Raw genomic sequence first — 26,207 nt, forward strand, 5'->3', positions numbered from 1 at the left:
TGCTTCTGTTTTCATCACTATCTCCTGGTTCCCTCCAGTCTTTTGATCAGCCCTCTGCCCTGTGTCTGTTTTTGATCTATGACTTCACATGCAGATCTGCCAGGGATTACTACAGGGCAAATGCCAAAATACATCTAGGGATTAGTTAAAGGGAAATCTGATGGACGTGATTGAAAAATATGACATAATCGTAAATTAAAAGAAAAAATAATAGCGTGGCTTGTGTTGAATTTTTAGTGTTTTTCATTCATTGTTCGGCCAGTTCTGTCTTTCAGTAGTAAGTTTATGTTTGCTCTATCTTTGTCAACTATAGAGTGATAATATAAAATATAAAATCTACTATACATGCTAGTCAAATGCAAGCACCTTCTCATTTTTAACAAAGAGAGTTAGTGATGTAGAAAACAAGTGGGTTAGCTCAATCCACGTAGGTGGCCATTTTTGTTTATCTGTGAAACTCAGTGGTGGAGGAGTCTGTTCTTCTGCCACAAAATTGAAGGAAAACATCTGAGATTTGTTTTTTCCTCATTATCTTCATCACAGTCATAGCCAATATCCACCACTGTTCATCATCACTGCTTAATACAAAATTAGAGTCACTGTTCACCCCTCATTTATCACGGGATTGCATGTTTTTCCAGTGTCATGATAATGCAGTCTGCAGTTAGAGTTCACAAAAAAACAGTCTTTGCTTCTTGTTTTAAATGGTAAATGGACCTGTACTTATATATCGACCACTCAAAGCGCTTCACGCTACATGTCACATTCACCCACACATTCATACTCTATTCTACAAAGCGTTCTAACACATGCACACTCATTCACACACCGATGATACACACACATCGGGGGAAACGTGGCGTTCAGTATCTTGCCCAAGGATACTTCGACACGGACTGGTGAAGCCAGGGATCGAACCGCTGACCTTCCAATTTGTGAGCAACTACCTCTATCTCCTAAGCCACAGCCGCCCCTGTCATCCAGATTTATACAGTGCTCAGTGAGACCTGTTCTGGTAATTGCCTTGTATGTCAGCATCAACGTCAGTCTAGTTGTCACAATGCTTTTTTGCAACAGCTGGATACTCTGCATACTGAGGTACACATGTCAATACAAGCTATGCAGACACACTCCTTAATTGTCGAAAACAAACAGAGACTAATGCAGATGTTAGCCCCCCATATTGATGCAAAATGAATCCATGTCTGTGCCTGTGACATCTGGACAATCCTATTGGTTCTCATATTAGCAGTAGCCAGAGGGCAACCTCCTTGCTGCATCATCCAGTCAACACCCTCTGGCTTTGTTTTGTCATTATGGCCTTGTTGTGTTGAGCCAAGTGATTGAGTTCATCATTGCTTTCAGCGTCACACTCTGCTTCCCCTGCTGTTCTGGCAGGGCAGCGCCACCCAGTCTGTCTTGAATTTCCCATTAAGACCCAATTAGGCTGTAATAGGGGATAGAAGCCACAGGAGTAAACCCTTCTATCCCACAGCTTGCAGAAAGGATGTGTTAATGGACAACCTAGTGTGCCCAGTGATGTGTAGTCGGGTACACTCATTTACAGGTTTCATTTTCTGCACATTACAGCTTGCCCTAGTGAATCTTTAAATGGCACCTTGCAAATCACTCAGAGCAAACAGTTTACATCTGCTAGGCTGGGTGGTGCTATTAATTCATTTTGAGTGGTCAGCTACAAGTGGTTAAACATCAAGTTGGATGGATTACCATGAAATTTTGTACAGACATTAATGTTCCGCAGCAGATGAACCACAATGACTGTTGTAATCCCCTGACTTTTACATAGCGCCATTTTGCCATGTCAGGTCAAAATTACAATTATTACAATTTGTGCAGTGCTTAGATTTGTGACTAAATACCTGCTAAGACTAATGAGCCATCCTGACTCATCTCTACTTTGTGTTTAGTGGTGATTAGCAAAAATTAGCATGCTAACATGCCTAAACTAAGATGGTGAACGTGGTAAACATTACACCTGCAAAACATCAACAACAACATTTATATTTTAACTCAGAGAGCTTCTGTACCTAAGCACAGTTTTACAGAGTTGTTATTATGGCTGCAGACTCTTAGTCTTGTTTGACTTTTGGTCAGAAAAAATAAGCAATTTGAAGATATAATTTTAGGCCCTGAAATGATCTATCATTACATATTTTCATTGTTAGTTTGTGACATTTTATAGTCCCTAATCCACTGAACAGAAATCAATATATCAAGCAGGAACTGAGATTGAGACATTCACACTATACGATCATTTAGCCAATTTCGGAGGGCAAGTGGCGGTTTTCATGATCTGTACCAGTGATTGACCACCTCTTAGATTCTAGCAGGCACACACGTGTCAAGCATCTCTCAAGGCTCAAAGCACTGACGTTTTTGCTGACTCACCACCATCACCTTGGCTGGCTTTTTATCATTCAGTGTCTTTGTTGTGAGTATTTTCCATTATCTTGGAACATTTAAGCCATGTTTCAGCCAACAAAAGCTGATGTGACAGTTGATAAAAATACATGATTCATCTGCAGCTGAATGTGGCTCTTCATTGCCATCACTCATTCATGTTGTAGATGGAGGGAACAAAGGGAGGGAGGGGGGGGATAATCCTTCATGATCAGCTGTGTGTGGGTGGACATGAGTAAGTGCAGCTGGCATACCCTTTCCCTCTCTCTATCTACTGTCTGTCTACCTCTCTCTTTTTCTTGTCTGTCCTTAAGTAACACACCTACTGCTGGCCTGTACATTGTGTGGTCAGAGCCGCTTATTGAATGTTTATATGCATGTGATTCTCTGCATAAAACATGGCAGAGTGTGATTAATTTGGCCATGGCATTAAAAAAAGAACGCTGACCTGGTTGATTGATTTATCCTGTATAGGTACCTGGTTACAAAGCTAATGTATCTGCTGTGTGTGTTTGGACGACTTTAAAGTCGTTCAAAATGGTGGACATCTCAGACAGGCTGACCATCTCTAACTGCTCATGTCATGATTGTTTGGCAGAGTGAGATGTGCTGAATACTTTACAGTGAGATTTGTAGGAATCACTGATCAATCCAGAAAAGGACAACAGAAATGTCCACTTAGTTTGTGAATATCTATGTTTAATAAATATTGCATACACTTTAGGTAGGTGCAGACCATATTTTACTGTCCTTTAGTACGAAATTGCCATTTTGTATTTTGAGGGTTTGCGCTGTTGTTGATTAGGATGAATCAGTGATTTTTTGCATTTTAAAAAATCTTCTGAGATGCAGGCTGCTGCAAGCTGTGCCTAAAACCTGTTGATAATGTTTCAATTCCTTTGTACATAATAGAATATTCAAATTATGTATGTAAAGTTGGCTGCAGCATCACAACAATTTCAGACCAGGGATTCACTTACAGAGTGGACGACTGAAAGACAGACAAAGGAGGCATTTGTCTTTGTCCTGTAAAGGTGTAAAGCCTCTGCACACTGACAGGCAGGGAAATGGCAGGTTGGAAGCAAGATCTAAGGAGCCTGAGCCTCTGTTGCATTAGTCCAGAGTCCAGTGTCAAACAGACTGAAATGGCAAACAGCAGCACTGATCACTGTGGTGCCTCATGGTGCGATACTGTCAGCTCTCACTGAGCTATATGACATGCTGCTGCCCTTACTGATGATTTATTTCTGCGGGGTCAAGCTCTTTTCATTCATTTCTCATCTGACACTTTCTCAAGATACTGAAAAAAATAGGAGAGATAATCTTAGGGCTGCTGTGTTTCTGCTCTTTCTCTCTTTGCTGGGAGAATGAATCTCTCAGCAAATCTCTCCTCTGTTTACAGGGAATACATAGACAGGTGTTCTTTCAACTAGATGCAGTGAAAAAAAAAAACAAAAAACGGACTAGCCTGGATAATGTTCTCAATGCAAATCCACTTAAAAGGATTCTAACTCTGAAAGAAATTTACAGTACAGCACAATTTGAGAATGAGCAGGGAAGCACTTCCAACAGGTCCCTGGAAAAGTGGCAGTCCTCCAGATTTCACTTCCAGCGGAGTGTGCTTCATAAGCCGCAGGTTGAGTACATGAAATGAATGAATAAATGAATGCATATGACAGGGACCCTGCACTGTATGCTGTATACTGTAAGTGTGGTCTTAGAGTCTTATAGTACAGAGGAGAATAAAACAGGGTGGTAACTGGTTCTGCTTGCTCAACAGATCACATCAAAAACTGTCAGGCTTTACTTAACACCTACAGATATTTACTTAAGGTAGAGTTTTAGAGTGTGTTGTTTAGTTCAAAACCATGCAGTGCTTTGTTGAATTGTAAATGTTCTGCAGTGACAGGCAGAGTGCCAAATGAAATGGACTCGGCTCGTGAATTTTACATTACCATTTTAGTGCTGAATTGAATTGTCTACTAAAATGCTGAACAGGAGAATTCTATAAGTGGTACAATGTATTATTTACAGTTAAGGCCTTCACTATTGGTTCTGCTAAATCCACTGAATCATTCCTTGATGTGTTCATTTTTCTCAACCTGTGAAGCATTTTCTGTCAGTTGAGGTGAGTATTTGACCTGGCATCACTCTGCTGTATCTTCCTACATCTCTGTCTGTTCTGACTGTAGATAAAGGTTAGTCTTTATGCTAAATATTATCTAATTTGAGTATTCAAATTATCCACATTTATGATGGATGCTGGCCCAGTGAGTCGAGATGAGCATCTGATAAAAAAGATGGGTGCTGCATTTACTTGAAAAGGGGGGAAGGAAGCGACCAATGCAAATACCAGGCCTGTGTTCAAGAATGACAAATGCAAATGAAGCACAATAGATGGGTTGTTTTATTAGTGCTGTCTTGCAAGTCCACATAAGTGTGAGTACATAGCGTATGTCAAATATCAAATGTTACAGTTGCATTCATTTTTATTTTGCTATGGTAAGAACTTAATTATTATGCAGATCCATACATATGTGGTGATGGCTAAGGGTCTGAGATTTACTCTATGCACATTAATTTAACTGCTCATTGATACTCTGTATCATCTTTTGACTTCATAGACTGAATTTATGAAGAAAAATAATTTGTTTTGTCATTGTATCATTATCCAAAATCTAAATTAAAACTCTAAAACCTTTACTTATGAATCTGCTTTAGACTCCTTTAGACATGCACAGCCATGAAATAAGAGTCTCCATTCTGTTTTACATCCTGTAAAATGCATTATTAAAACAGATCAAACACTAGAATGATGGGTGATAAAATATTAGCCATAATATTTTCCTGTTATTTGGAGAACCTCTCTTCTTGCAGAAATAGTGTTAAGTATAAAAAACACACAAATATGAACTATGCAATTTTTGATAATACGTGGGAGAACAATGCCATAAACTCACCATATGCTATTGTTGTATGGTATACTGTAGTATATGTAGGAAAATAGGCAGAAACATGAAAAACATGGCAGCCTCTTGCAACCTAGCTAGCTTCTTCATTACCCAGTCTTACTACACACTCATTTGCACTGTTATACTCTTCATTAAACCCTGATGTTTTTCACACTTTGACTTATACAATATTTATGTAGAGAGCCTGGAGCAATGAACTTCAATAATGGGAGGCAAATGATGAATGAGAAGCTGCCATGGCTTTGATGACTGTTTTCACCCATTTACTGAACAAGCCAGGCAGCCAAACAGGTGTTCGTATCATTTGTACAGTGCCTACATTTTCATACATCAGTCTCTGACACTTAAAGAATAATGAAAATTGAAAAGCAGTATCTTTTTAATTGTTAAAATAACTGAGAATATCCAATAATTGTGCAATAATTCCTAGATGTGTTGGGTATACTTGAACGAGAATGGCTTTAAAAATTAACCATGTAATTGCAAGAGTTAAATGAACTGCATTTCCTGCTTTGGTGCGCTTGAATTTAATGTCAAGTGTACAAACAACTCAGTTCTCACTGACTGATGTGGTCAGGGAAAATGGAAAGGCAACCCCAAATCGAAGGGTTAATAAAAGGTCGTTACAGATTGATTGGTTGCCACTTGGAGTTGTATAAGAAAAGAAAATAACTGGTGATTGCAGTCAATTGGCAATCAGCAATGAATTCTCTCTGGAGTGACTTTCATTTTCATGACACACAGTGGTGTCCTGTGATGTAGGAGGATGATTTCATCTTCCATTTGTCCTTCAGAAACATTTGTAGGTGAGGGAAGTAAGGGATGGTGCAAATAGTCATTTTTGTTATGGCCTTATGCCAGAAAATATATCCAGTAAAACACTATACAATATATACACAATATTGAACTTTGAATGATGTTATGTTTTTAGTTTGTACAGAGCATCATGTTATTATGTATAAGTGTCTACTGAATTCAATCTGATTTACTTTACTTCCAAATTTATTTGCCCTCTTGATTATCTTGTTACTGCTGTTTTCTTATTCCTCTTTTTCTCTTTTGATTCCTTCAGGATCCCAGAACAAAACACAAGTTTAAGATCCACACCTATGGGAGCCCCACCTTCTGTGACCACTGTGGCTCTCTGCTCTATGGCCTCATCCACCAGGGCATGAAGTGTGACTGTGAGTAATCTCTGTAACATCTCTCTCATGATACAAAAAATTTTGAAATGAGCATTTCATCACATCACACCAAACAATTTAGACTGAAATAGTTTTTCTGTGCTTGTCGAATAATATATAACATTGAGTCTAAACTGTTGTGCCATGTTAATATGGTATAAATGGCTGTTTAAATCATAAGTATCAAGAGGTTAAAGTTGAGGCTCAAATAGTAAAGGGGGGAAATTAATCCTGTTCTGTTCTATTATACAGGTCAATGAGGCATAAGTATGGCATGCAAATGAAAATAATGGTTTGCTGTAAGTGGCTCTGCACACATTATGTTCTGTTTTAGAGCCACTTTATCAGCATCAGCCTCCTGAATAAAGCCTGTTGTCCCTCTTCACTGGATATCATAGGCTTATGTATTTCCCTTCCTCTGTGACTTTTACTCATTAAAATCGCACATTGTCTATTTTCAGTCTGCAGCTATGTTCGCTGCACCTCGAATAGACCCGCTATCAAAGCTTTACCAAGACTTTTTTAATATCCCTCCATCACTCTTTTTCTCTTTAATCTTGTGTTAGTGGATTAAAGTCTGGATGCCTTAATGAGCTTCTAAATACATTATCCACCACCTACTACAGACCACCAGTTATGCCTAATGACTGCTCCAGGGTGTACATAAATAGATGTGGAGCGGGAAATAATTTTGGCAGATCAATTGCATCTCTAATCATATCACAATAAGATTGCACTATAGTATTTTTAAGTGTTGTTGAGCCACAGAGAGTAAGGTAGCAGTGTGGCCATTTTTCATTATTTTTCACCTACTCACCTGGTGGTGTGATGATGTAACCACTGGAAACTGTTCCCAATCCAAGACAGGGCGGCTCAGCTGGCTGACACACATGCCATGTATGCATGACATCACAGGGCTGAATCTGGGTCATAACCTTGTTATCTCCTCTCTCACACAGCTTTCAGAAAAACAATCCTTAAATATTGTGGCAAGCACGTATAATACATGAAATGAAATTGAAATATGTCCTTATATAGGCACAGTGAATCTGGAGGACATTTTTAAAGCAGCTTACTTTATCGGAATTAAGCCATGAGAGGCCACGTACATGCACACATTGCTTTTAAAAGATGGTGTGAGCCAGTCAGTATGGTTTGATTTGGATCAAATGCCTTTACCTGCATCAAGTCCTCTTCCCTGATGTCCTTTATCTCCTCTCTCTGGCCCTCCAGCCTGCGACATGAACGTCCATAAGCAGTGTGTTATGAACGTGCCCAGCCTGTGTGGAACTGATCACACCGAAAGGAGGGGGCGTGTTTACCTCAAGTGTAAGGTCACCGGGGAAAAGCTGCAGGTCACAGGTAGGCCTTACAACACCCCCCCCCTCTTTGTCAGCACTCACTGAAATGAACTGGTCTTAAAAAAGTGTGATGTATCAGAAATGACTGAAGAGTGTTTATGTTATTCAGTGAAGACTTTTATGTGTGTGTGTGACTCCAGGTGAGATGGGATCAGGGTGTAGGTGGTTGCATGTAGATGCTATTGTTCTGTTTCGACTGTGAGCCTGGATCAGTTTCAACACTTTGCCCTTTCTGTCCATAAACCCTGACTGTCTAATTTCACACAGACATTCACTCTCTCCCCTGCTGCCATTAACCTGAATTAAACCCTGCTCTCCATTAACACTGCCTTAACTCTGCCTGCTTGTGATGCGGCAGATCCAGCTGCTAACTGCATGGTCGACCCTGTGACTATCAGCTATCAGTATGCTGCAAAGGCTATTCCCTTTTGGTGCACAGATCGATTAAGCCTCTCCTGCTAAACATTCTCCTGTGAGAAACAATTCGCAGTTACGACACACTTGGAAGGCAATCCCAATCCAAATATGTATTCCTGCAGTGGTGTGTGGTCTGCTGCGTGGGCCTTGTGTTGTTACTCTTTTTAAACAGTCACGACTTGCTCTGTGTTGGCTGGAGTTTTCTGATGCAACTGAATTGTCTCTGCAAAGCAAATTGAAAGCTTGACATATTAATTTATGTCTCATCAGAATCACAGAAAGACAGGATCTGAGTGCCACAGGATCATGGCTTTACAATCATCTGTCTGACATTATTCATTTGAAGGCCATTCTGATTACTGCCTTCGGGTTTCAAAGAAACACCTGGTCTTTGCCCACCCAATCCAGGAAAGGGTGTAATGAGATACTATTAATAGCGTTTACTTAATGTAATGTAATGAATAGTGATGTAATATTCCAAGTTATAAATCTCCTGGCACCCATTTGTTAGTATGATATGGTCTGAAAAGGCAAAAAAAAAAGAGTCAGGCTGCCAGAAAAATATGCATGTCATGTCTAGTCTACACATTAATGTTATGGATGAATATGCACAGTACTACTCTTCTTGTCAGTCCCTATACAACTAAATGTTTTAGTAAGAGAAATATCAGCTCAGTTAATTGTAATAAAAGCCATAAGATTTTTTTTTTTTTTTTTTTAACAAATAATGGCTAACCAGCTGCTGTGGTTAAACTGAGATAACTTAATGCATAATCTGTCAAATGTATCTGAGTCCCCTGGTTTGACTCTGCTGCGAGTGCAGTCTTCAGTGTTGAACGTGAAGCAAAAGGTCCTGAGAATCACTGGACAAAACTCTGCTATAGCTTTTAGTGTTTTAGTGATGAAAGCAACTGCATAAAACAGCAAAGCAATGGTTATCTGTGATTCTTTGTAATAAGACTTAAAAATAGTGGACGCTGCACACCATGTATCAACTATGTTCATATTGTTTTGCCGCATGAGTTTATTATGGAAACACTGCAATACAACAGTGTATTTTGGTGCAGGACCCCATTTTGCCTTGTTTTTCTTTTGAGGCATGCTGTAAATCCCCTGGCCATAATGGTAGCGCATTAGCACATCTGCTAGAACAATAGTGATGGCAGGGAGCTGACAGCAGGCTCACATAATCATTCAATTAGTGGGCTAATCGGGGGTCAGTGCATCTTAAGACCCTGGCACTGGACCTCACTGTCTTACTCACTGATCAAATTATTGCTAGAAGGAACTGGGTGAATTGTGGCTTGTGCTGGAACATGTTTACTCATGGTTAGCACAACACAAACGTTAAGCAATGAACAAAATGACTTGTTGTTTGTCTCATTCATGACAGTTCTGTGCTCATTATCTGCACTAAAGCACTCAAGTCTGCTCTCCATACTTGAGATTAGTATCAGTATTATTAGTATTAGATTATCTTTGTGCTCAGTTAAGCTGTTTTCATTCTAAGCACACTTAGCATTAGCTTCAACCACTAAGTAAATTCAAATGGTGGAAAAGATGGATACTTATGGTTACATAAAGCACTGAATGTGATTGATGATGAGTAATATCATCCGAGATCTTGCCAAATGCCTGGCATTCACCTTTGGCAAGTTTGCTTTTCTCAGCTAGTTCATTAACTGTCTGTATCACAAAAACACAATCACACACAGTGAAGTTTAGAATGTAATACTTGCAGTTAATGCTGCATATCCTGTCTAGGTCTTCAAAGCAGTTTATAAAAATCAGAAGAATGTCTTTATGGTCTTTGAGTGTTGAAGAGTTTGACATCACTTCCGAAAATGCTCGACCAGTCAAATAATGCACATATATTTATTCGAGATTTTGGGCTGAGACCTTGCATTTCCCTCCTCTCTCTGACGTTACCTCCTCTCTTGGATTTATCTCTCACAGACTAGTGATCTGCTTGAGTGCATGCCCTATCGATGCAGTTGATGCAGTTTTCTGCTGTTAAGGGATTCTCCTTGGGTTGAAGGAGCTGGGGCTATAGAAATGTTATTTGGCATTTTAAATTAAAAAGAGAACTGAATTTCAAGGTGAAATCTCAGCAACAGTGACAAAAACATACTATAAGGTACAACAGAATGCAGTACAGTACTTGGTTTATACCAAAGACTTTTTTATACTCCTCCCTCTCCTTCTCTCTTTTAACCTTCAGTCTCATCTTGTCTCTAAATTCAAGAACTCATAATGTCCTGCTGGATAAGCTATATTACCACTGACCCTCTTCACAGCTCTGCTATATCTACTTTAGAGACATTCCAGTCCAATATTACTTTTATTTTTGCTGAAACGTGCATTGCCACAGACTGCTTTCAATGATAATGATGTGTATGTACAGTAGGTGTGAAGATGTCTGCATATTTCACACTTTCATGTGCGTTCGTGTATGTGTGTTTCTGAGAATACCATGGAAAGGAAACCACCGCTGTCACCTACAGTAGTGTTTTGCTTTGAATGCAAACCTGCAGGCTCTTGGTTCTCTGTGTGTACATAGCATATAGCCTGCTCCTGATGTGGACAGAACATGCATGTAATCACTTTCATGCGTTCTCTTGTTTGTGTGTATGTGTGTGTGTAGGTGTGTGTATAGAACTGCTGTACCAGCCTGCAGCCCACTCAGGCCAGATTGTATCACAGATTACATTAGCTGCTGTAGACGCCTTGCAGACAGCCTGCCAAACGGAATTGTGTTACATGGTGAAGAGTTTAGCAGGAAGCTGCAGTGGACTGGCTGGCAGGAGGAAACTTTACACCATTTTCAGATCTATCAATCCACAAACACAAATGCAATCCTTTTATTTGGATATGTGTGTGCTGACTGTGTACTTGTGCATGCACTTTGTCAAGACACTGGGGCTAAGCCAGCTGCAGATGGTCATACCTGGAAACTGTTGGCTGGCTGCTATAATCCACAGTGTCTAATTTACTATGTATTCACGTGTCAAACACAGTGTAAAAGTAACATAACTATTTACTTTAGCCACAGAGTAATTAGTAAGTGATGTGATTATGTCTTTCATGTTACTTGCCCAGTGCCGACTATAAGTCTCGTCCTGAAACAAAGGTGAAGCTGTTGATACATATCTCTAGTCCCCATTGAAAAATATGTATTAGAGCCATCTGGGGGTCACTGAAAAACATCTGCTTGAATTACCAACACCTATTTTATTTGGCTTCTTTTGTGATTTTTTAACCTTCCTTGATTCAAAAAGTAGGTTCAAATGAGGTTTAAGAGTACTGCCATGCTGACATCTTTTATGGTCTCTGGAAAGTGTTCAGTTTCTTTGTTTTCCCCCAGGCAGGTGGGTGTTGGCTAGTGTTCCTTTATGTACACACACTCTCTCCTCACATTCCTTGACTGACATGAGTTTAACTGAAGCACATTTGGTCAGAAGCCCAAGCAGATCTTGTTCTAAAAAGGCTTATCCCTTAAGTTTGGACCTGAATTTACTTTTTTTTTTTTTTTTTTTTTTTTTACATGGAACAACAATTCTCCTTAGTCTCTTTGACACCTGCTGATCCTTTAATGAGGATTTTTGAAATGATTTCAGACCAGACCTCACAAGCAGACCACTCTACAAGCCAATGTATATTGTAACAAAACATATGAATAGACACTTGAATGTGCAGGATAAGCACGGTGCCCTACAAATTGAGAGGGAACACTTGATTGGTGGTGCAAAACAATTAGTGGAAGAGTCCCCCAACGAGCCCCACATTGCACTCACACTCAACTTTGACTCCCAGTTTCTTAAGGAATTCACCAGTTGTCTGGGGCCAAAAAGGAAGTGACACGGCTGCCATTAACCCACCTACAAACTCCAACCAGACCAGTATAGACAGACAAACAGACCTTCTGGCAACAGACACTGAAATGGCTAAATGGAATGAGTCACTCAGAAACACTGAGAGACATTTGTGCAGTGTCCAGAAACATGAGTTGTGAGAATGTGTGTTTTTGTCAGTTGGGGTGAAATGGAGAGAAGAGGGGAGGTGTTGAAGGAGACAGAACAAGTTCTGTTTTCTCCAGTGAAGGACAGACATAGCCCACTAACCTTGTCCTACGCCTCTTATTCCTGCTTAGACACAGCTCTCCTCTGTCCGTTGGTGCTGAGGAAGCCACCCTCCTGTTTGTTTCAGCATGCTATTGTTCATTGACTCTGTGCAAAGATCCACAATACAACTAGTCACTTGGGAGAGGGCAATTCTGTCATTTCTGACCATATTCTTTTATTTATACTTTCCTTCATGACTGTGTGTGAATGCGTGTGCGGGAACGTATGTCCACCCTTGCTGCCTGTAGGTCCTTTGGGAGTGTGTGAGAGACAGTGGTAATAATTACATTTCCGTTTTGTTCCCCCGTTGACTCACCCAGTTCTGCCGAAAAAGCCTCATTTAACAAGCCCTCTGTTCTCCCTCTCACTTCCCTCCTCTCCTTTTATCTCTGCTTTAACCTTTTCATTAGATTTTTCCTATTGCCTCAATGTCCAAATGTGCCTCTGCTATTTGTTACATTAATGCTGCTGTAGGAGTCAATGTGTTTTATATGTAGGTGCGATGTAGGTGTGTGGAGGTCAGATTGGTGCTCAGAGTAGATATAGATGTGGGTGGATCAGGAAAACCAGTTTTTACTTTTGAACCTTTTGGAGGTGTAGTAACACTTTACAGTAAAAGACAAAATTCGCCCTAAATACAGCTAATACCCTCAGGCTGATGGAGCCAGCAGCGATCTACCTTACATTTCTGGGTGTATTTTGCTGTGGCTTTTGATGTTTTCTTATTGTAGATAACAGGCCAAATGTAGAGAATGTAACATCAGAAAGAGATATTAACAGTGCTGCTACACTGGGAGAAAAGTGAGATATTAACAGTGAATTTTGGTGTCTGTGAAAGAGAGGATGCCAGGATGCACTTCAGTCTTTCATCTTTGTGAGCTGGTCATGGGTTGCATGCAAGAAAATATCTTCAGTGGTGCATGGCATCATTCTTTATGCAAATTCACTTGCAGTATAACTTCAAACAGAAAATCACTGTTCTCTAGCATTCTAGGAAATGTAGGAAATCACTAAATGAACAAAACAAGTCCACAATATGTTCCAATATTGAAGCCAGGTATCTACATGGGTGCCAGTCCAAGTTTAAGAAGGTGTTTCAACAACTCCTTTGTGTAATATAGTTGCATTTTCTCCCTATCTTCAACTCTTTCATCTCTTTTTTAGTCATCTCGATCTTGCTCCCTTTATCGCCTCAGTTTCATTCTTTTCGAGGCTATTTTTGGGTCGTTACTGTTGGCAGAGGCAGTGTCAAGTATCAGGTTTTAACTCTCAATACTGAACACATCCAAAAACAAGAGCAATTTCTTCTCAATATATTTATACAACAAATGTTTGTATTGCCTGTTTGTCCTTTCAACCCTAAATTAACATGGAAGAATGTGGTTTGTTTGGTATGTAGTTGTTGTATTAAGGGTCAAGTAGCCAGAAAGAGGGAGTGTGTGTTTATGTGTGATAGTTTTAGTCATATGCATGTAATTGCATGCACATAAATGGCTTGAGCCTGCAGACTCGCTTCATTGCCCTACTAGTATTTTCTCCATAGTTAGTTAGTCTCCATAGTTTTTTCAGTATATATCATTGAAATGTCAAAGTTCTCCCACTTTATTTTATTATTTAAGTCAGTAATTCAGTATTTGAATCAAGATACTGTTTTCTGTGCTGCATGCAGATCTCCACAGTCAGTGTGTCTCTCCATGTTACCAGTAAGTTTCTCATTCAGTCAGCCAGTCATTTAAACAAAAATGATATCCTGCCTTTCACTGTTGGCGCTCTGAATCCATGGAAGACTCGCTGGAAGGCAGAGTTGGGGTTGGATCAAGGCTCCGTCTGGGGTTTGGATGCAGCCTGCGGGTTGCCAATTGATGATCACTGCCCAATGATGTGAATGCCACTGACTTACTGCCATTGCTTCCGCTCTGCAGCCTTTTCTCGCAGTAATTTCCATGTCTTTGTAGTGTCTGAGTCATCGTGTAGAAAAGCCAACAGGTTCTTGCCAAGAGAAAATTTACTTAAAAATCCCGCCATTACATTTTCCTATTAAATCAGAGTTAAAATCGAGCAGCTGACAGCACTTGAGGTGGCACCCATGCCAGCACTTTTCCGCTGCAGGGAGTTGGCCACTGCTACAGCAGTGACTCCTGTTTTAATGTTATGTAGTGAGCTCTTTGGTTGTGTACTTGTAATTAAGATTAGATGTAATTAAGATTATGATTAAACTAGTACTGTAACTATTATAAAATTATAAAGAATATATCATTATTTAACCTGTAATACCTTGACATCAGTCCAGTTCACACTGAAGCACTGGAGTCATGGTCACTCCCACTTGGGCTGATGTAATATTACATTATGAAGCAAACAGTCCTGCTGGCCAACATTTAAGTAGTGGGCTTTCAAAGTAGCAAAGACTTAACACTGAGAGGGTGGAGAGTGAAATTCGTGGGTTAAGGTTTACAGACTGTGTTTACACAGGGAGGCTAAGAACAAACATGGCTGACCTAATTTTTAAGGAAAGGTCACCTGGTGTCAGCAGAAGACAAGGCTTTGTGTGTGTTCATGTGCAGCTTTTGCTTAAGTGAATGCTTGCTTACAGTTACACTGCTGTTAAACTAAAAAATATGTTGTCATGTCTGTATAGAACCACCTATAACTTTGTGTACACTGCAGGAACACAGATCCTAAAGAAGAAAACAAACCACTGAAAATTTCTCCTTAAAGATCAGACTGGTCTTTTTCTCCCACACTTATAGATTGAGATACCTCAAGTTCTGCATAAGCAACTTCTATAATACACTAACCTAACTGTACCATTTTTATGTATTAGACAATACATTGTTGACTGTTACCTATAGTAATGAACAGATGCTGTAGTTTTTTTTCTTAAAGACATAACTCAGTGACATCCTCCACATCTCGGTATGAACCATCTTTTGCCGTTAGTCTCTGTCATATTAGGATTCACACATCTACAGACTTTCTCCTTTCTTCAGTGTCTCTGTGGAGCTCATAGAACAGCTGAACTTTTGCTGTGTGATTTCTGCTGCCAGACTCCCAGAAGTCATGTCATTGGTATTCCCAGTCTGTCGTCGCTGCCCTGCCTTGGCTCCCTCCTCTCAGCATATCGCGGCTGTCTTCGTGCCATTTGAACATATGCCTCTGCCTTTTATCACCTCGTTGTTTTTTTTTTTTTCCCCTTCATGCTCGGACTTTCTTTCTTCTTTGTTTCTTCTGCTTCTTTCCTTATTCCGTTTCATTTTCCAAAACAGAAATGCAGCTTTATCGCCTGCTGTCTTTTTGAAAACAGAAAATGCAAACTGATTTATTTTTGCTCCAAGCCAGCAAGGGAGACCCAGACTCAATTTTCAGCCCAATGAGGCTATTTGTGCTGGTGCAACTCTCAGCTACTTAGTCAAAGTAGATTCAGTCTACATCAAAAAGAGCCCTCTACATGGCGTGCAACAGTCCAACATTTTCAACAGTGTGGTTGTGGAAGTCAACAATGAAATGTGTCCGGATATTAGCAGCATGTGCTATAGAGGCGTACTCATCTCGGAGCACTCATCTTATATTTGACTCTATAAAAAGGAGTAAAACTTTAGTTTATAGTTTGCAGTAGATGAGGTACAAACCTCAAAAGGAGCAGTCAGCATTACAGAGTGGAACCAAAAAGCTCAGTCAAGCTTGGCTGTATGAGAAATTTGATTATACAGAGGTGATAAGACATAGAATGACATTTCTATCTAATGTTTAGTAATTGTTTGTGTGGTTCTTGACTCAGATTTTCACCAATATTTATAATTAGATAAACAGATTTTTATTCTTCCGGGGTTTTTGGCTTTGAGCACAGTTGGATAGAACAGAGTTCAACAAGTTTTTTCTTTGTTTTGTTTTGTTTTTGGAGAAACTGCACCATGGTTGACTTCTTGCTTTAGTTTAAATGCAAGCCAACATAGTTGTGAAGACTTGTATCCAAGCAACTGTTTGAAGGCCCCTACACACACCCCTGCTTCCTCTGTCCAAATGTTAGTCTGTGTCTGTTCAAATATGCATTCTTAAACTCGTTTGCACAGACAGATATGGCACCATTATGCACAACACCCTTGCAGACATATGCTGTATGTCTATAAGCTGTATTTGCAAAAACATCTTCAGGTTTTTCTTTCAACACCACAGACTTGGATTGTTAGCTTTAGTCTTTGCAGCACAGCTGAAAAGAATTAGGACTGTACACACATCTTGTTTGGGTTATGCCATAAAGTTCTGTGCAAGGAAAAGCTCTGTGCAAGCCAGGCCAAATTAGAAAGTCTAGTATACCCCCTATTGGTTGTGACAGGAACTACAGTTTGTATTAGTTTTACTTAATTTAATGGTCTTTAGGCTGTAGTCAATAAACACATGTAAACAATAGCTTAATCTTATGGTCGGAGCAAACTTCAAATTCAGCCCATACACACGTTCTGCAAATTGCTTTTCAGTTTCAGTCATTTTCTCTTCCCATCCCACTTTCAATTGGTTTGTATTGTTTGACATCATGTTTGTGGTTACTTGAGATAAAGTCACAGTCACACACACACACACACACACACACACACAAGTCTCCACTTTTCCTGGGCAGAATGATTACCTAAAGCAATGATTATTTGATATTCTGAAATGATATTTTCATATGACAACCAAATTTATTCCACAGTCACAAGCAGAAGCAACTGAACAATGTCTTTTTGTTGGTCTGGTTAAGGCAGTTTTATAAATGTTATTTTGGTGCTGCAGCTTTGCATACATACGGCCAGCATATGAAATATTCAAAATGTGACCTTTAAAATGCAAAAGTTAAAAGTTCATGAATTCACATATTGTAGATGTAAAACAAAGTTTCTCTCACATGTAAGATATATACAACAAATTCTGTGTGTACATGATGGATGTCCACTATAACCTTGTCTGATCTACACAGTACATGTCTAGCCACTGTAAAATCACTCCATTTGTACATCCTCAGTCTACTGAAACCTGCAAAAATAATTCCTCTGATATACAGCTCACTATATGAGCAGACAGCTGGGTTTTCAGAGATACAGCACACATCAACACTTATCCCATGGTTATTACTTTTACAGCCACTACTCCAGTGAATTCACTGACTATTAGGGGCCATCTGCTTTTCCATCCCAAAGATGAAACAGACATAACAGGATCCCTTATTGAGCTCACATATTAAATTCATTTCCACTCCACTTCGCCTCTTTTTGTGAAATTGAAAGAGACGGGAATGAAGAGGAGGCAGCAAGGTTCAGTCTTTATCTGAACATCTAAGTAATCAGCAAAAAACAGTCCATTTGTGCATCAGTGTTTCCTTCTCTGCTGTAGAGTTCGTTCATATTAGAGTGGACTCCAGTGCAAATACAGCATGCAGTAAGTCGTTCTGTGCCTGTAGACTGACTTTTAACACTTTTCAGTTGGATTTCTGAGAAATCGGAGGGCTGCCAGCTTAGGATCGCTCAATACCTTCCCACACCTTGCTCTGCTTCTGTAACTGTCTTTCTGTCTGTCTGTCTTCTCAACTACTGTGCGCTCCCTGTCTGTCTCTCTCCCTCTCTCTCAGCTTGTGTGTATGTGTGTGTAAACTCTATGGCAGCTCACTCCATCACTCATCTAACTTCACACCTCCCTAACATCGCTCAGCACCCAAATCCTCCACCACAGGTGCTGAAAATAAGATCAAACAATGGGAAGCTATTTACTCTTGGCTTATCAAATAGTCATTTGATTCTATTGGCGCAACCACATTGAAAATAAAATGGGGCCACTTTTATCAGTGGCTCAAGTAACAAAATACACTCATAATATAAATGAATATTAGTATAATCATTTGCTTTGTCCTGTATTGTGTAACTTTTGTGGCATCCATACATAGACTAATAGTATATTTGTACTGTATTGTACAACAATTGCTGTATTAACTCAGTGGTGACAATCCCTCATTGATTTTGTTCGTTTGTCCCTCTTAATCCCATCAATACGGCATCTCATTCAGAATATTCCAGTTAAGACGGTGGGTTTAGCTGTTACCTAATGCAGTCTTAACATACTGGATTTGCACCTTCCTCACCAGGTCAAAGGTCAGTTAGCATCTTCACTGCTGTAGTGTGACTGACAGGGCCACATGGAGAGATTTCTGGGGGTCTCCAGGGGCCGAGCTTTAGCCAAGCAAGGCAGGCATCCGCTTTGCCCCAGAGGGGACGCTGGGTGCATTGTGTGTAGATAAACACAGAACATGTATGTGTATATCTCTGTGTACTGTGTGAGTGTATATTTGTCTGTGTGTGTGTTGTATTGTAGCATAAGTTTGGCAGTGCTCCAATGCTCAGGCCTAATGGAGTGCTAATGTTTCTAGTGTGCCCTTGTGTACTGAACAGCTAAATACAGCAGGACAAGAGGGCCTTCACCTACTTAAGCATGACACAGCCTGCAATTTTGAATCACTGTTCTCATAATGCTTCCTGCATTTGCTCCCTGTATGGCTCAGGCCATAAACAATCTCATAGGCTTTGACTTGCCGTTTGATCTTGAACACCTGCAGTTTGTTCTATTGATGTTCTCCCATTGTCTAAAAGAAAGCATCTGTTTTTCCTAACTGAAGCAATTTGTACTGTAGAAACCTGACAGAATATGAATATCTTCAGTGTGAACACGAGACAGCGTGTTCATTTAGCTAATGAAACTAATACATCCATCAGATATCACCTATATGTAGTATTGAGATGCATGGACGACTGTGCAAATTGCACGCACACAATTGTATGCATACGATTTGTGTATACGTATAATTGTCTCTATGCCTCTATAGGCAGATTAATATTTTCTCTCTCTTTCTTTTCCTCAGTGAGTGAAGGCAAAAACCTGATCCCCATGGACCCCAATGGCCTGTCTGACCCATATGTCAAGCTCAAGCTCATACCAGACCCCAAAAATGAGACCAAGCAGAAGACCAAAACCATCCGCTCCAGCCTCAACCCGACATGGAACGAGACCTTTACTTTGTGAGTAAATTAGCTGTTACCACTTACAGTCTACAGCCTACAGTACACTTTAACATGGCTTAATGAATAGAATGTAATATGAATTTGATGTCAGATATACATGTATTGGTACTACTGCTGCTGCTACTACTATTGCTACTACTATTGCCATCATCAGTGATGGTGTTGTTACTAATAAGGGTAATTAATTATATAACAATTTAATGATAATAATAATAGCATGTCATACTAAAGTGCAGTGTTTTACGACCAGCAGAGTTCAAATGTATACATATTTCTTTATAATACCATCTCTGTGTTTTTGCGCAGCAAGCTGAAACCTTCAGATAAGGACCGCAGGCTGTCGGTGGAGGTATGGGACTGGGACCGGACCACCAGGAATGACTTCATGGGAGCCCTTTCTTTCGGCGTGTCAGAGCTCATGAAGTCTCCAGTCTGTGGCTGGTAAAACTCACTTCCTTAAGGATTGATTACTGTGATTGATACTCATGTATTGTTGCTTCACAAGGGTGAAGTTTCCTGTTTCCAGCCCAGCACTGAAGCAGTTCCACCTCCATGAGAACTGAATTTCAAGTACTGTTATACTATTCATTGCATTTTTAAATCATGTCAATGTTTCTGTTTAATTTTCAATAATTCTGAATGCACCTCAGCCAATCAATAGTGTTGATTTATTTAATAAGAGCATAGTAAAATACCATATAATTTTATCGTTAATGCTCTTACAGGCACTAATAGGCCCATTAGTCATAAATAGTAATAGCAAGACGGACATCAATAGAAACAAAAGTGTCAGCAGTTTAGTGTTCAGTTTATAAAGCTGGCCGCCTTTACCTCCTTGTATCCAGTAAAACATTCAATATCAGAGCTTACATTGCAGGTTCCCAGCAGACACAGCACCCTCTGAGGTAAACAGTAGGCTAAGTTTGGGACTTTGCTGTGGGCAACATCTTGCTCTGTATTGATTGATGGCCACCCGGAGCCACAGCGTCAGTAGGTTTGTCCCAGAGGAGCAAGAGATATTTATTTCTCACTTATTTTTATTGACAGTTGTGTTTTTGTCTGCTCTGAGAATTGTGGTGTGAAGGGTGGGGCCAGTTACACCTGAGGCGCAGAGTCCGTCGGTTTACCATGAACTGTACCCAGACCCAGTAGGTCAAGATGAGTAAAAGGGTAGAACAGTTGAGTAGAAGGAGTGGAAGGTAAATAATGAATCTGCTAGTCTCTTATCTTGCAACATTTTTTTTCTGTGTTTATCCATATGTGTCCATCCTCCTTCTCCCTGTCTGTCCCCCTGCCTCCTCCCTCTCTTCTTGACTCCCTCTTCCAGGTATAAGTTACTGTGCCAGGAAGAGGGGGAATACTACAATGTTCCCATCTCAGAGGAGGATGATGGTAATGAGGAACTGAGGCAGAAATTTGAGGTGAGGATCACACTTAAATAATCACCACGGTGCATTATTGTCATCTGTTTGTCTGTTGTTTCTACAGTTTTTTAGTTCTGACATGTTTGTTGGTCTTTTTTGTAGCTCAGTATAAATACTTTTTTTGTCCATGAATGGCTGCTTATGAGACTTTTCTTTTGGTAACCTGTAAAATAGCACAGCTGTTGAATTAAAAGTGATACCGTGACAGCTGCAACTCTCAAAAGCCTCCTCAGCTTGAGGTTTTGCACCGGAGAATTAATTTCTACAATGAACGTGTGTGTGATGTGTGCGCTGGTGATTGTTTGCATTTTGTTCTTACATCAGAGGGATGCCGGCCTGGAGTAAAATCAAAGCAGCCCACGGATGGCCTCTTTAGCCCCGACAGCTGTCTTCTAATCTACAGAGACATTTTTTTACAAAGACCCAGTTGTTCAATGCAAGGCCTGAAATGTTTTGATATCAGATCTTGTTTTAAACTGGTTTTTCATAAGTTTGTATCATTAGTTAGTTAATCACTAATCACACTAATCATATTTCCAATAATGATGCAGTATTGCGACTTACAATCAGTATTTTAGTATCTAATATTAAAGTAAATCATAACCTTTAACCTTTTAAATGCCACTTAAAACATGTACACACACATTGTACAAGACCTTTTTAGGGGAAGTTGTTGATGAATCATGACTGCGAGCTCTCTTCTTTCATCCAGTTTGGCACATCAGTGTTTCTGGCCCGCTGAGAGCGAAGCAGCGCTCTTTGTGGTCCTCTGATTGTCTCTCATATTGTTCAGCCTCTCAGTGGGAGCCCAGGGCTCTGGAGGGGGACTTTTGGAAATTATTTTCCATGACATTTCTGCTACACACAGCGGAGAGTTGTGGGTAGAATGAGAGAAAATGGAAAGGTAGGGTGAAAGGTCATGATTTGGATTGAAAGTCAAAACTAATTTGTAGATTGTATATTATTTTGATGACAAAAGCAGTTAAAACAGTCTTGTCACACCCTGTTAATTTATGTCTTATGTCTTTCAAACATAGTGGTCACTACAGTGGACAGCTATTAAAAAGCTTGTATATGCATGGGTTTTGATGGTAGAACTGCACATCAGCTGCAGGTAAAAAAAAAAAGGTAACATCAAGTAACATCTAAGGAGTAATACTAAAATTTCCAAATTTTGATTTTATATTAGGAGGAAATTACTATTAATCGTCTGTCCACTAGATTGGACATCATGCATCGCTGGCTATATTTCAAATACATTTCATACTATTACTGTGACAAGATAAGATAATCCTTTATTAGTCCCACAGCTGGAGCTAGAGCTCAAGTACAGCACATGATAGAAAGGCCTACAGGATAGTGGAAGCAAATACCACCTGAGTCAAATGAGGATGATGCTAATGGCAGTGATGATGAGTGGCTGCCAGGAAAAGAAGTATTGACAAATGCTAGCAGTAGTGACAATGGAGCTGAGGATGCTGAGAATCTAAGGTGTCACGAGCAACATTGCATTGAACAGTATTAAAATATGTGAACATATTACATTATTAGAAATTCAGATTATTTTTGCATTTTAACATGATATATCATTTTATTGATTAGTTTGTTAAATACATAACTCTTCAATTGAAAACTCAAATGCATGCTGTCTACCCGAGTGGACATGTGAAAAAACAAAGTTCAAATTGTTTTTTTTCATGCCTAAAGATTAATAAAAATACTTTAAAAAAAAATCCTGACTGAGGATTTCATAATTCATGCACAAAAGGGTTAAGATCCTGTCTTTGCACTTTGAATTTATTAAAGCCCAACGGAGATTTTATTTGTGTATTAATGTTAATGAATGTAAAAAATGTAACATTTTCATTATTCCTGGGAACTTCATATAAAAATACTTTTACTTTTATGTCAGTTTTGGGAGTTTGAAACCTTTTTTTTCAGCGATGACACGACAGCAGGTCATTTTAGGTCTTCATACAGAAGGTGGTGTTCATGTAATGATGAGTAAAGACGGGGAGAGAAGAATAGGAGAGTAGATTTAGAGTTAAGGTCAGAGAGTCTGACCCCCTAGCACTTGGCTGCATGTGGTTGTCATGGTAACAGCTCCACAAGACCTGCAGTACATACTGTAAGCTCACTGAAATGAGATGTATGATGCATCGTGGTCAAGGTGATGGCGCTTTGTGTGTCCGGGTTCAACAGGCGGACACTCACCCTGCTCACACACACACACACACACACACACACACACACACACACACACACACACACAAGCTCGTTCTTATTTTGCACATGCACACGACGTTAACAGACCGTAAATATATATTTGCAGGGAACAGATATTTTCAAAATTTCTCTTTATTATTTTAAAGAAATGTAATTAGTGAAACTACAAAGGCACCAACACAGACAGTGAAACAGACTGGTGTTGATGGACATATTTCTCTCCATGGAGTATTTTCCACACTATATGCTCCCAGTTATTCTGCAGACATAATACAGTTTATTCAATTGAAACTGTAATTCAAAAATATCACCACAATGACAACAGTGTTTGGTATACCTAAAATAAAGATATTGTCTTTATTAAAATAAAGATATTGTCTTTATTTTAAAAGTTTTCGCATCTTCAGGTTTCCAAAATGTGCCATCCACTTAACTTTATTGTGTCTTTTTTGGAAGCTATACGGCCTGAAGAACCTTTCTCTCTCTTTTCCTTTTCCCTCTTCATAAACCCCTTTGTGGTTCTCTCCCCTTTTTTCCCCTAGCCTCCTGCTCCCTCCTGTGTGCTTGGTGAGACTTATACTGTACAAATGCTTCTTCATCCTGTGTCGCATTGTCATATTTAATGCAAGAGTTTCTCTCTTCCTTTCTCCCCTTCGTGCCCCTGCTCTCAGGACTGCCAAATTAACTTTAATCTAAAGGTAGCCCTCTCTTTTCCTCTCCTCTCCCCTCCTCTCCTCTCCTCTCTTCTCCTCCTTTTGTCTCATCTTGTTGTGGTGATTTGTTCCTTCACTCCCCCTCATGTCTGATCATTTGTATGTGGTTCCAAACTGCTGCAAGTTGATCCAGTTTACTAACAATTTGTTCTGGATGTGAGTTAGGTATTAATAAAAAAAATTAAACCATTTGTTTTTCTTAAAAAAAGAAGCTAACTAATATTACTTCAATAAATCAAAGTCTGTACCTGGAAGAACTGAAAATTTCAGCACAAATCAAGAGAGCTGAAGAAGATGAATTTACTACTTTAACAAAATGTCTTCTTCTTACATATTTGTGGAATATGTAGCACACTGAGTGATTGAATTGTTTATTTGAATCAAGTGAGAGTACAGTTCTTTACTGTTCCTCAAGAGTTTGTCAGAGGATTGTTAGTAAATCCTGACACTGTACTACTCACAGTCTATGGCTATACATTTGTCCGCATGTGTGTCTTTGTATTCTGTACGTGTATTGCCTGTCTACATCTTGTGTGCTTACATCAACCTGGAAATATATGGCCATCATTTTTTTTCTTATCGTTGAGCTCACTGAAGCATTATGTGTCTTCTACCAGCATCATCTCATTGTATCTCGAGATCAGACTTCACACTCCGACTTAACTAACACAGGAATTGTGAACTACAGAAGCAGTCCACAGTACATACAGAAAAACAAAACTAATTGTGACCAGTAGATGTCAGCATTGAACCAAAATACATCACACCGTAATAAGCAACTCTGCTGGTGTGTGGATTTGTGTGTGTGTGTGTGTGTGTGTGTGCGCACGCGCGTGTGTGTGATTCACTAGGCCCTCATCAGTGTGCTTACAAGGTAACACTTTTTTTTCCCATTCACAAATTTTCACCTTGCTTCTTCTTCATACCTGAAGATTTGATTTCCACACCAACTTAACAGTTTGTGATTCTCAGTGGCATTTCTTTTACCTCCAAGATTTCCTTTTTTTAATCTTCACGGTAATATCCAACTAGTCACATTTGGGGTTTTTGCTTGTTCAGGAAAATAACAGAGATCAGGTCATTTTCACTTAGTTATGTTATCTCTATGTGTATATGCCATGTATGTTTTTGCCATACTGTGAATTTGTACAAAATAGTACAAATCATAGTGACTACTATGATGGCAGCACTGTAAACTTACACTAAATCTACTATGGATTGAGATCTTCAATTTTCTTTTATGTCTGTGTATATGACCTACATTCCCATTGCCTCTCAACTATCTGTGTTAAAAATAAACAAATGAATAAATAAATTTAAAAAAAATCACACCTGTACTTAAGGGTACTAAGTGAGTCAGCCCATTTGGCTCACTTCTCCCTATGGTTTCAGGACCAAGCAGTTGTGGAAGACTCTGATCAGGTGCGTCTGAGAGGAAGGAAGTAAGGCTGCTGCTCGCTCGGCTCGGCCAGGCTCTCTTCATTGGCTAAAGCTTACAGGTGTGCTGTGGTCTGCTGTGGTCTGCTGCGGTCTGCTCTGCTTTGAGTTTCACTGCCGCTCTCAGATTAAGAGCAGACTATGGTAGATGCCATTAACCAAACTAAAGCTGCTCGGCATTGGTTGTCTCAAGTTAAATATCTTAATTTAATCACAAATAGTATGAAATAGTCTGACTTGGGCGTAGAATGAATCTCAACGTGATTTCCTGAACATGAGATGTGGTAAATCATGGAATTTGTTCTTGGTCTGTTGTTGGATAATTATGCCTAGGGATCTCCTTAATTTGTCAGTAGAGATTGAGAGGGTTTGAAAGATCTTCTCTCCACCCTACAGTAGTTGGTCTTTAACAGAGGTTTTTTCATTGTAGTTTTTGAATAAAAGTCACAGATTTTCTCACCATGTAGTGCAATTGTTAGTAATTGTGAATTTATACTTAAGTGATCTTCACTGGTGTAACATCTAGTGAAGATGGAGTGGGATCCTCATAAGGATTATGACTTAACTGTTACTTACATAGATCTAGATAATGATCTTCTATATCCACAAACATTAAGAAATGTTGACAGTTAAAGTGTTTGTTATAATCCTTGCTAAAGCTAAACAAGGAACCTTCTTTGTAGCATGTGGATGTAGATTATACATTTGATGCTGGGGTAAAGCATGACTTTGGATCTGTTTTGGCTGAGTGTGAAACCTGGACATGGCAATGTTGGGTGTGTTTTTGTGTAGAGACACAGTAAAGTATGGAAAATGATGTCATATGTGATTGTTGTTGTTTAGTGCTCAGGTCGCCTCGAAGGTGTGCATTTTCAACAGAATGCACTG

The 26,207-nt window shown here is 39.5% G+C and overlaps 1 protein-coding gene across 2 annotated transcripts in view; it reads left to right on the top strand.

Moving 5' to 3' along the window:
- The window catches only part of prkcaa (protein kinase C, alpha, a), a 137,093-nt gene that overhangs the window by 69,185 nt on the left and 41,701 nt on the right, over positions 1–26,207 (top strand). For both annotated transcript variants that reach the window (XM_018664871.2, XM_051070713.1), the window contains 5 exons: positions 6,466–6,577; positions 7,811–7,939; positions 19,360–19,516; positions 19,826–19,960; positions 20,847–20,940. In XM_018664871.2, coding sequence (XP_018520387.1) covers positions 6,466–6,577; positions 7,811–7,939; positions 19,360–19,516; positions 19,826–19,960; positions 20,847–20,940 — 627 coding nt within the window. The remainder of the gene's footprint in view (positions 1–6,465; positions 6,578–7,810; positions 7,940–19,359; positions 19,517–19,825; positions 19,961–20,846; positions 20,941–26,207) is intronic.

This window comes from Lates calcarifer, linkage group LG5 (genome assembly GCF_001640805.2).
Source record: "Lates calcarifer isolate ASB-BC8 linkage group LG5, TLL_Latcal_v3, whole genome shotgun sequence".
In the NCBI taxonomy this organism is placed as follows: Eukaryota; Metazoa; Chordata; class Actinopteri; family Centropomidae; genus Lates; species Lates calcarifer.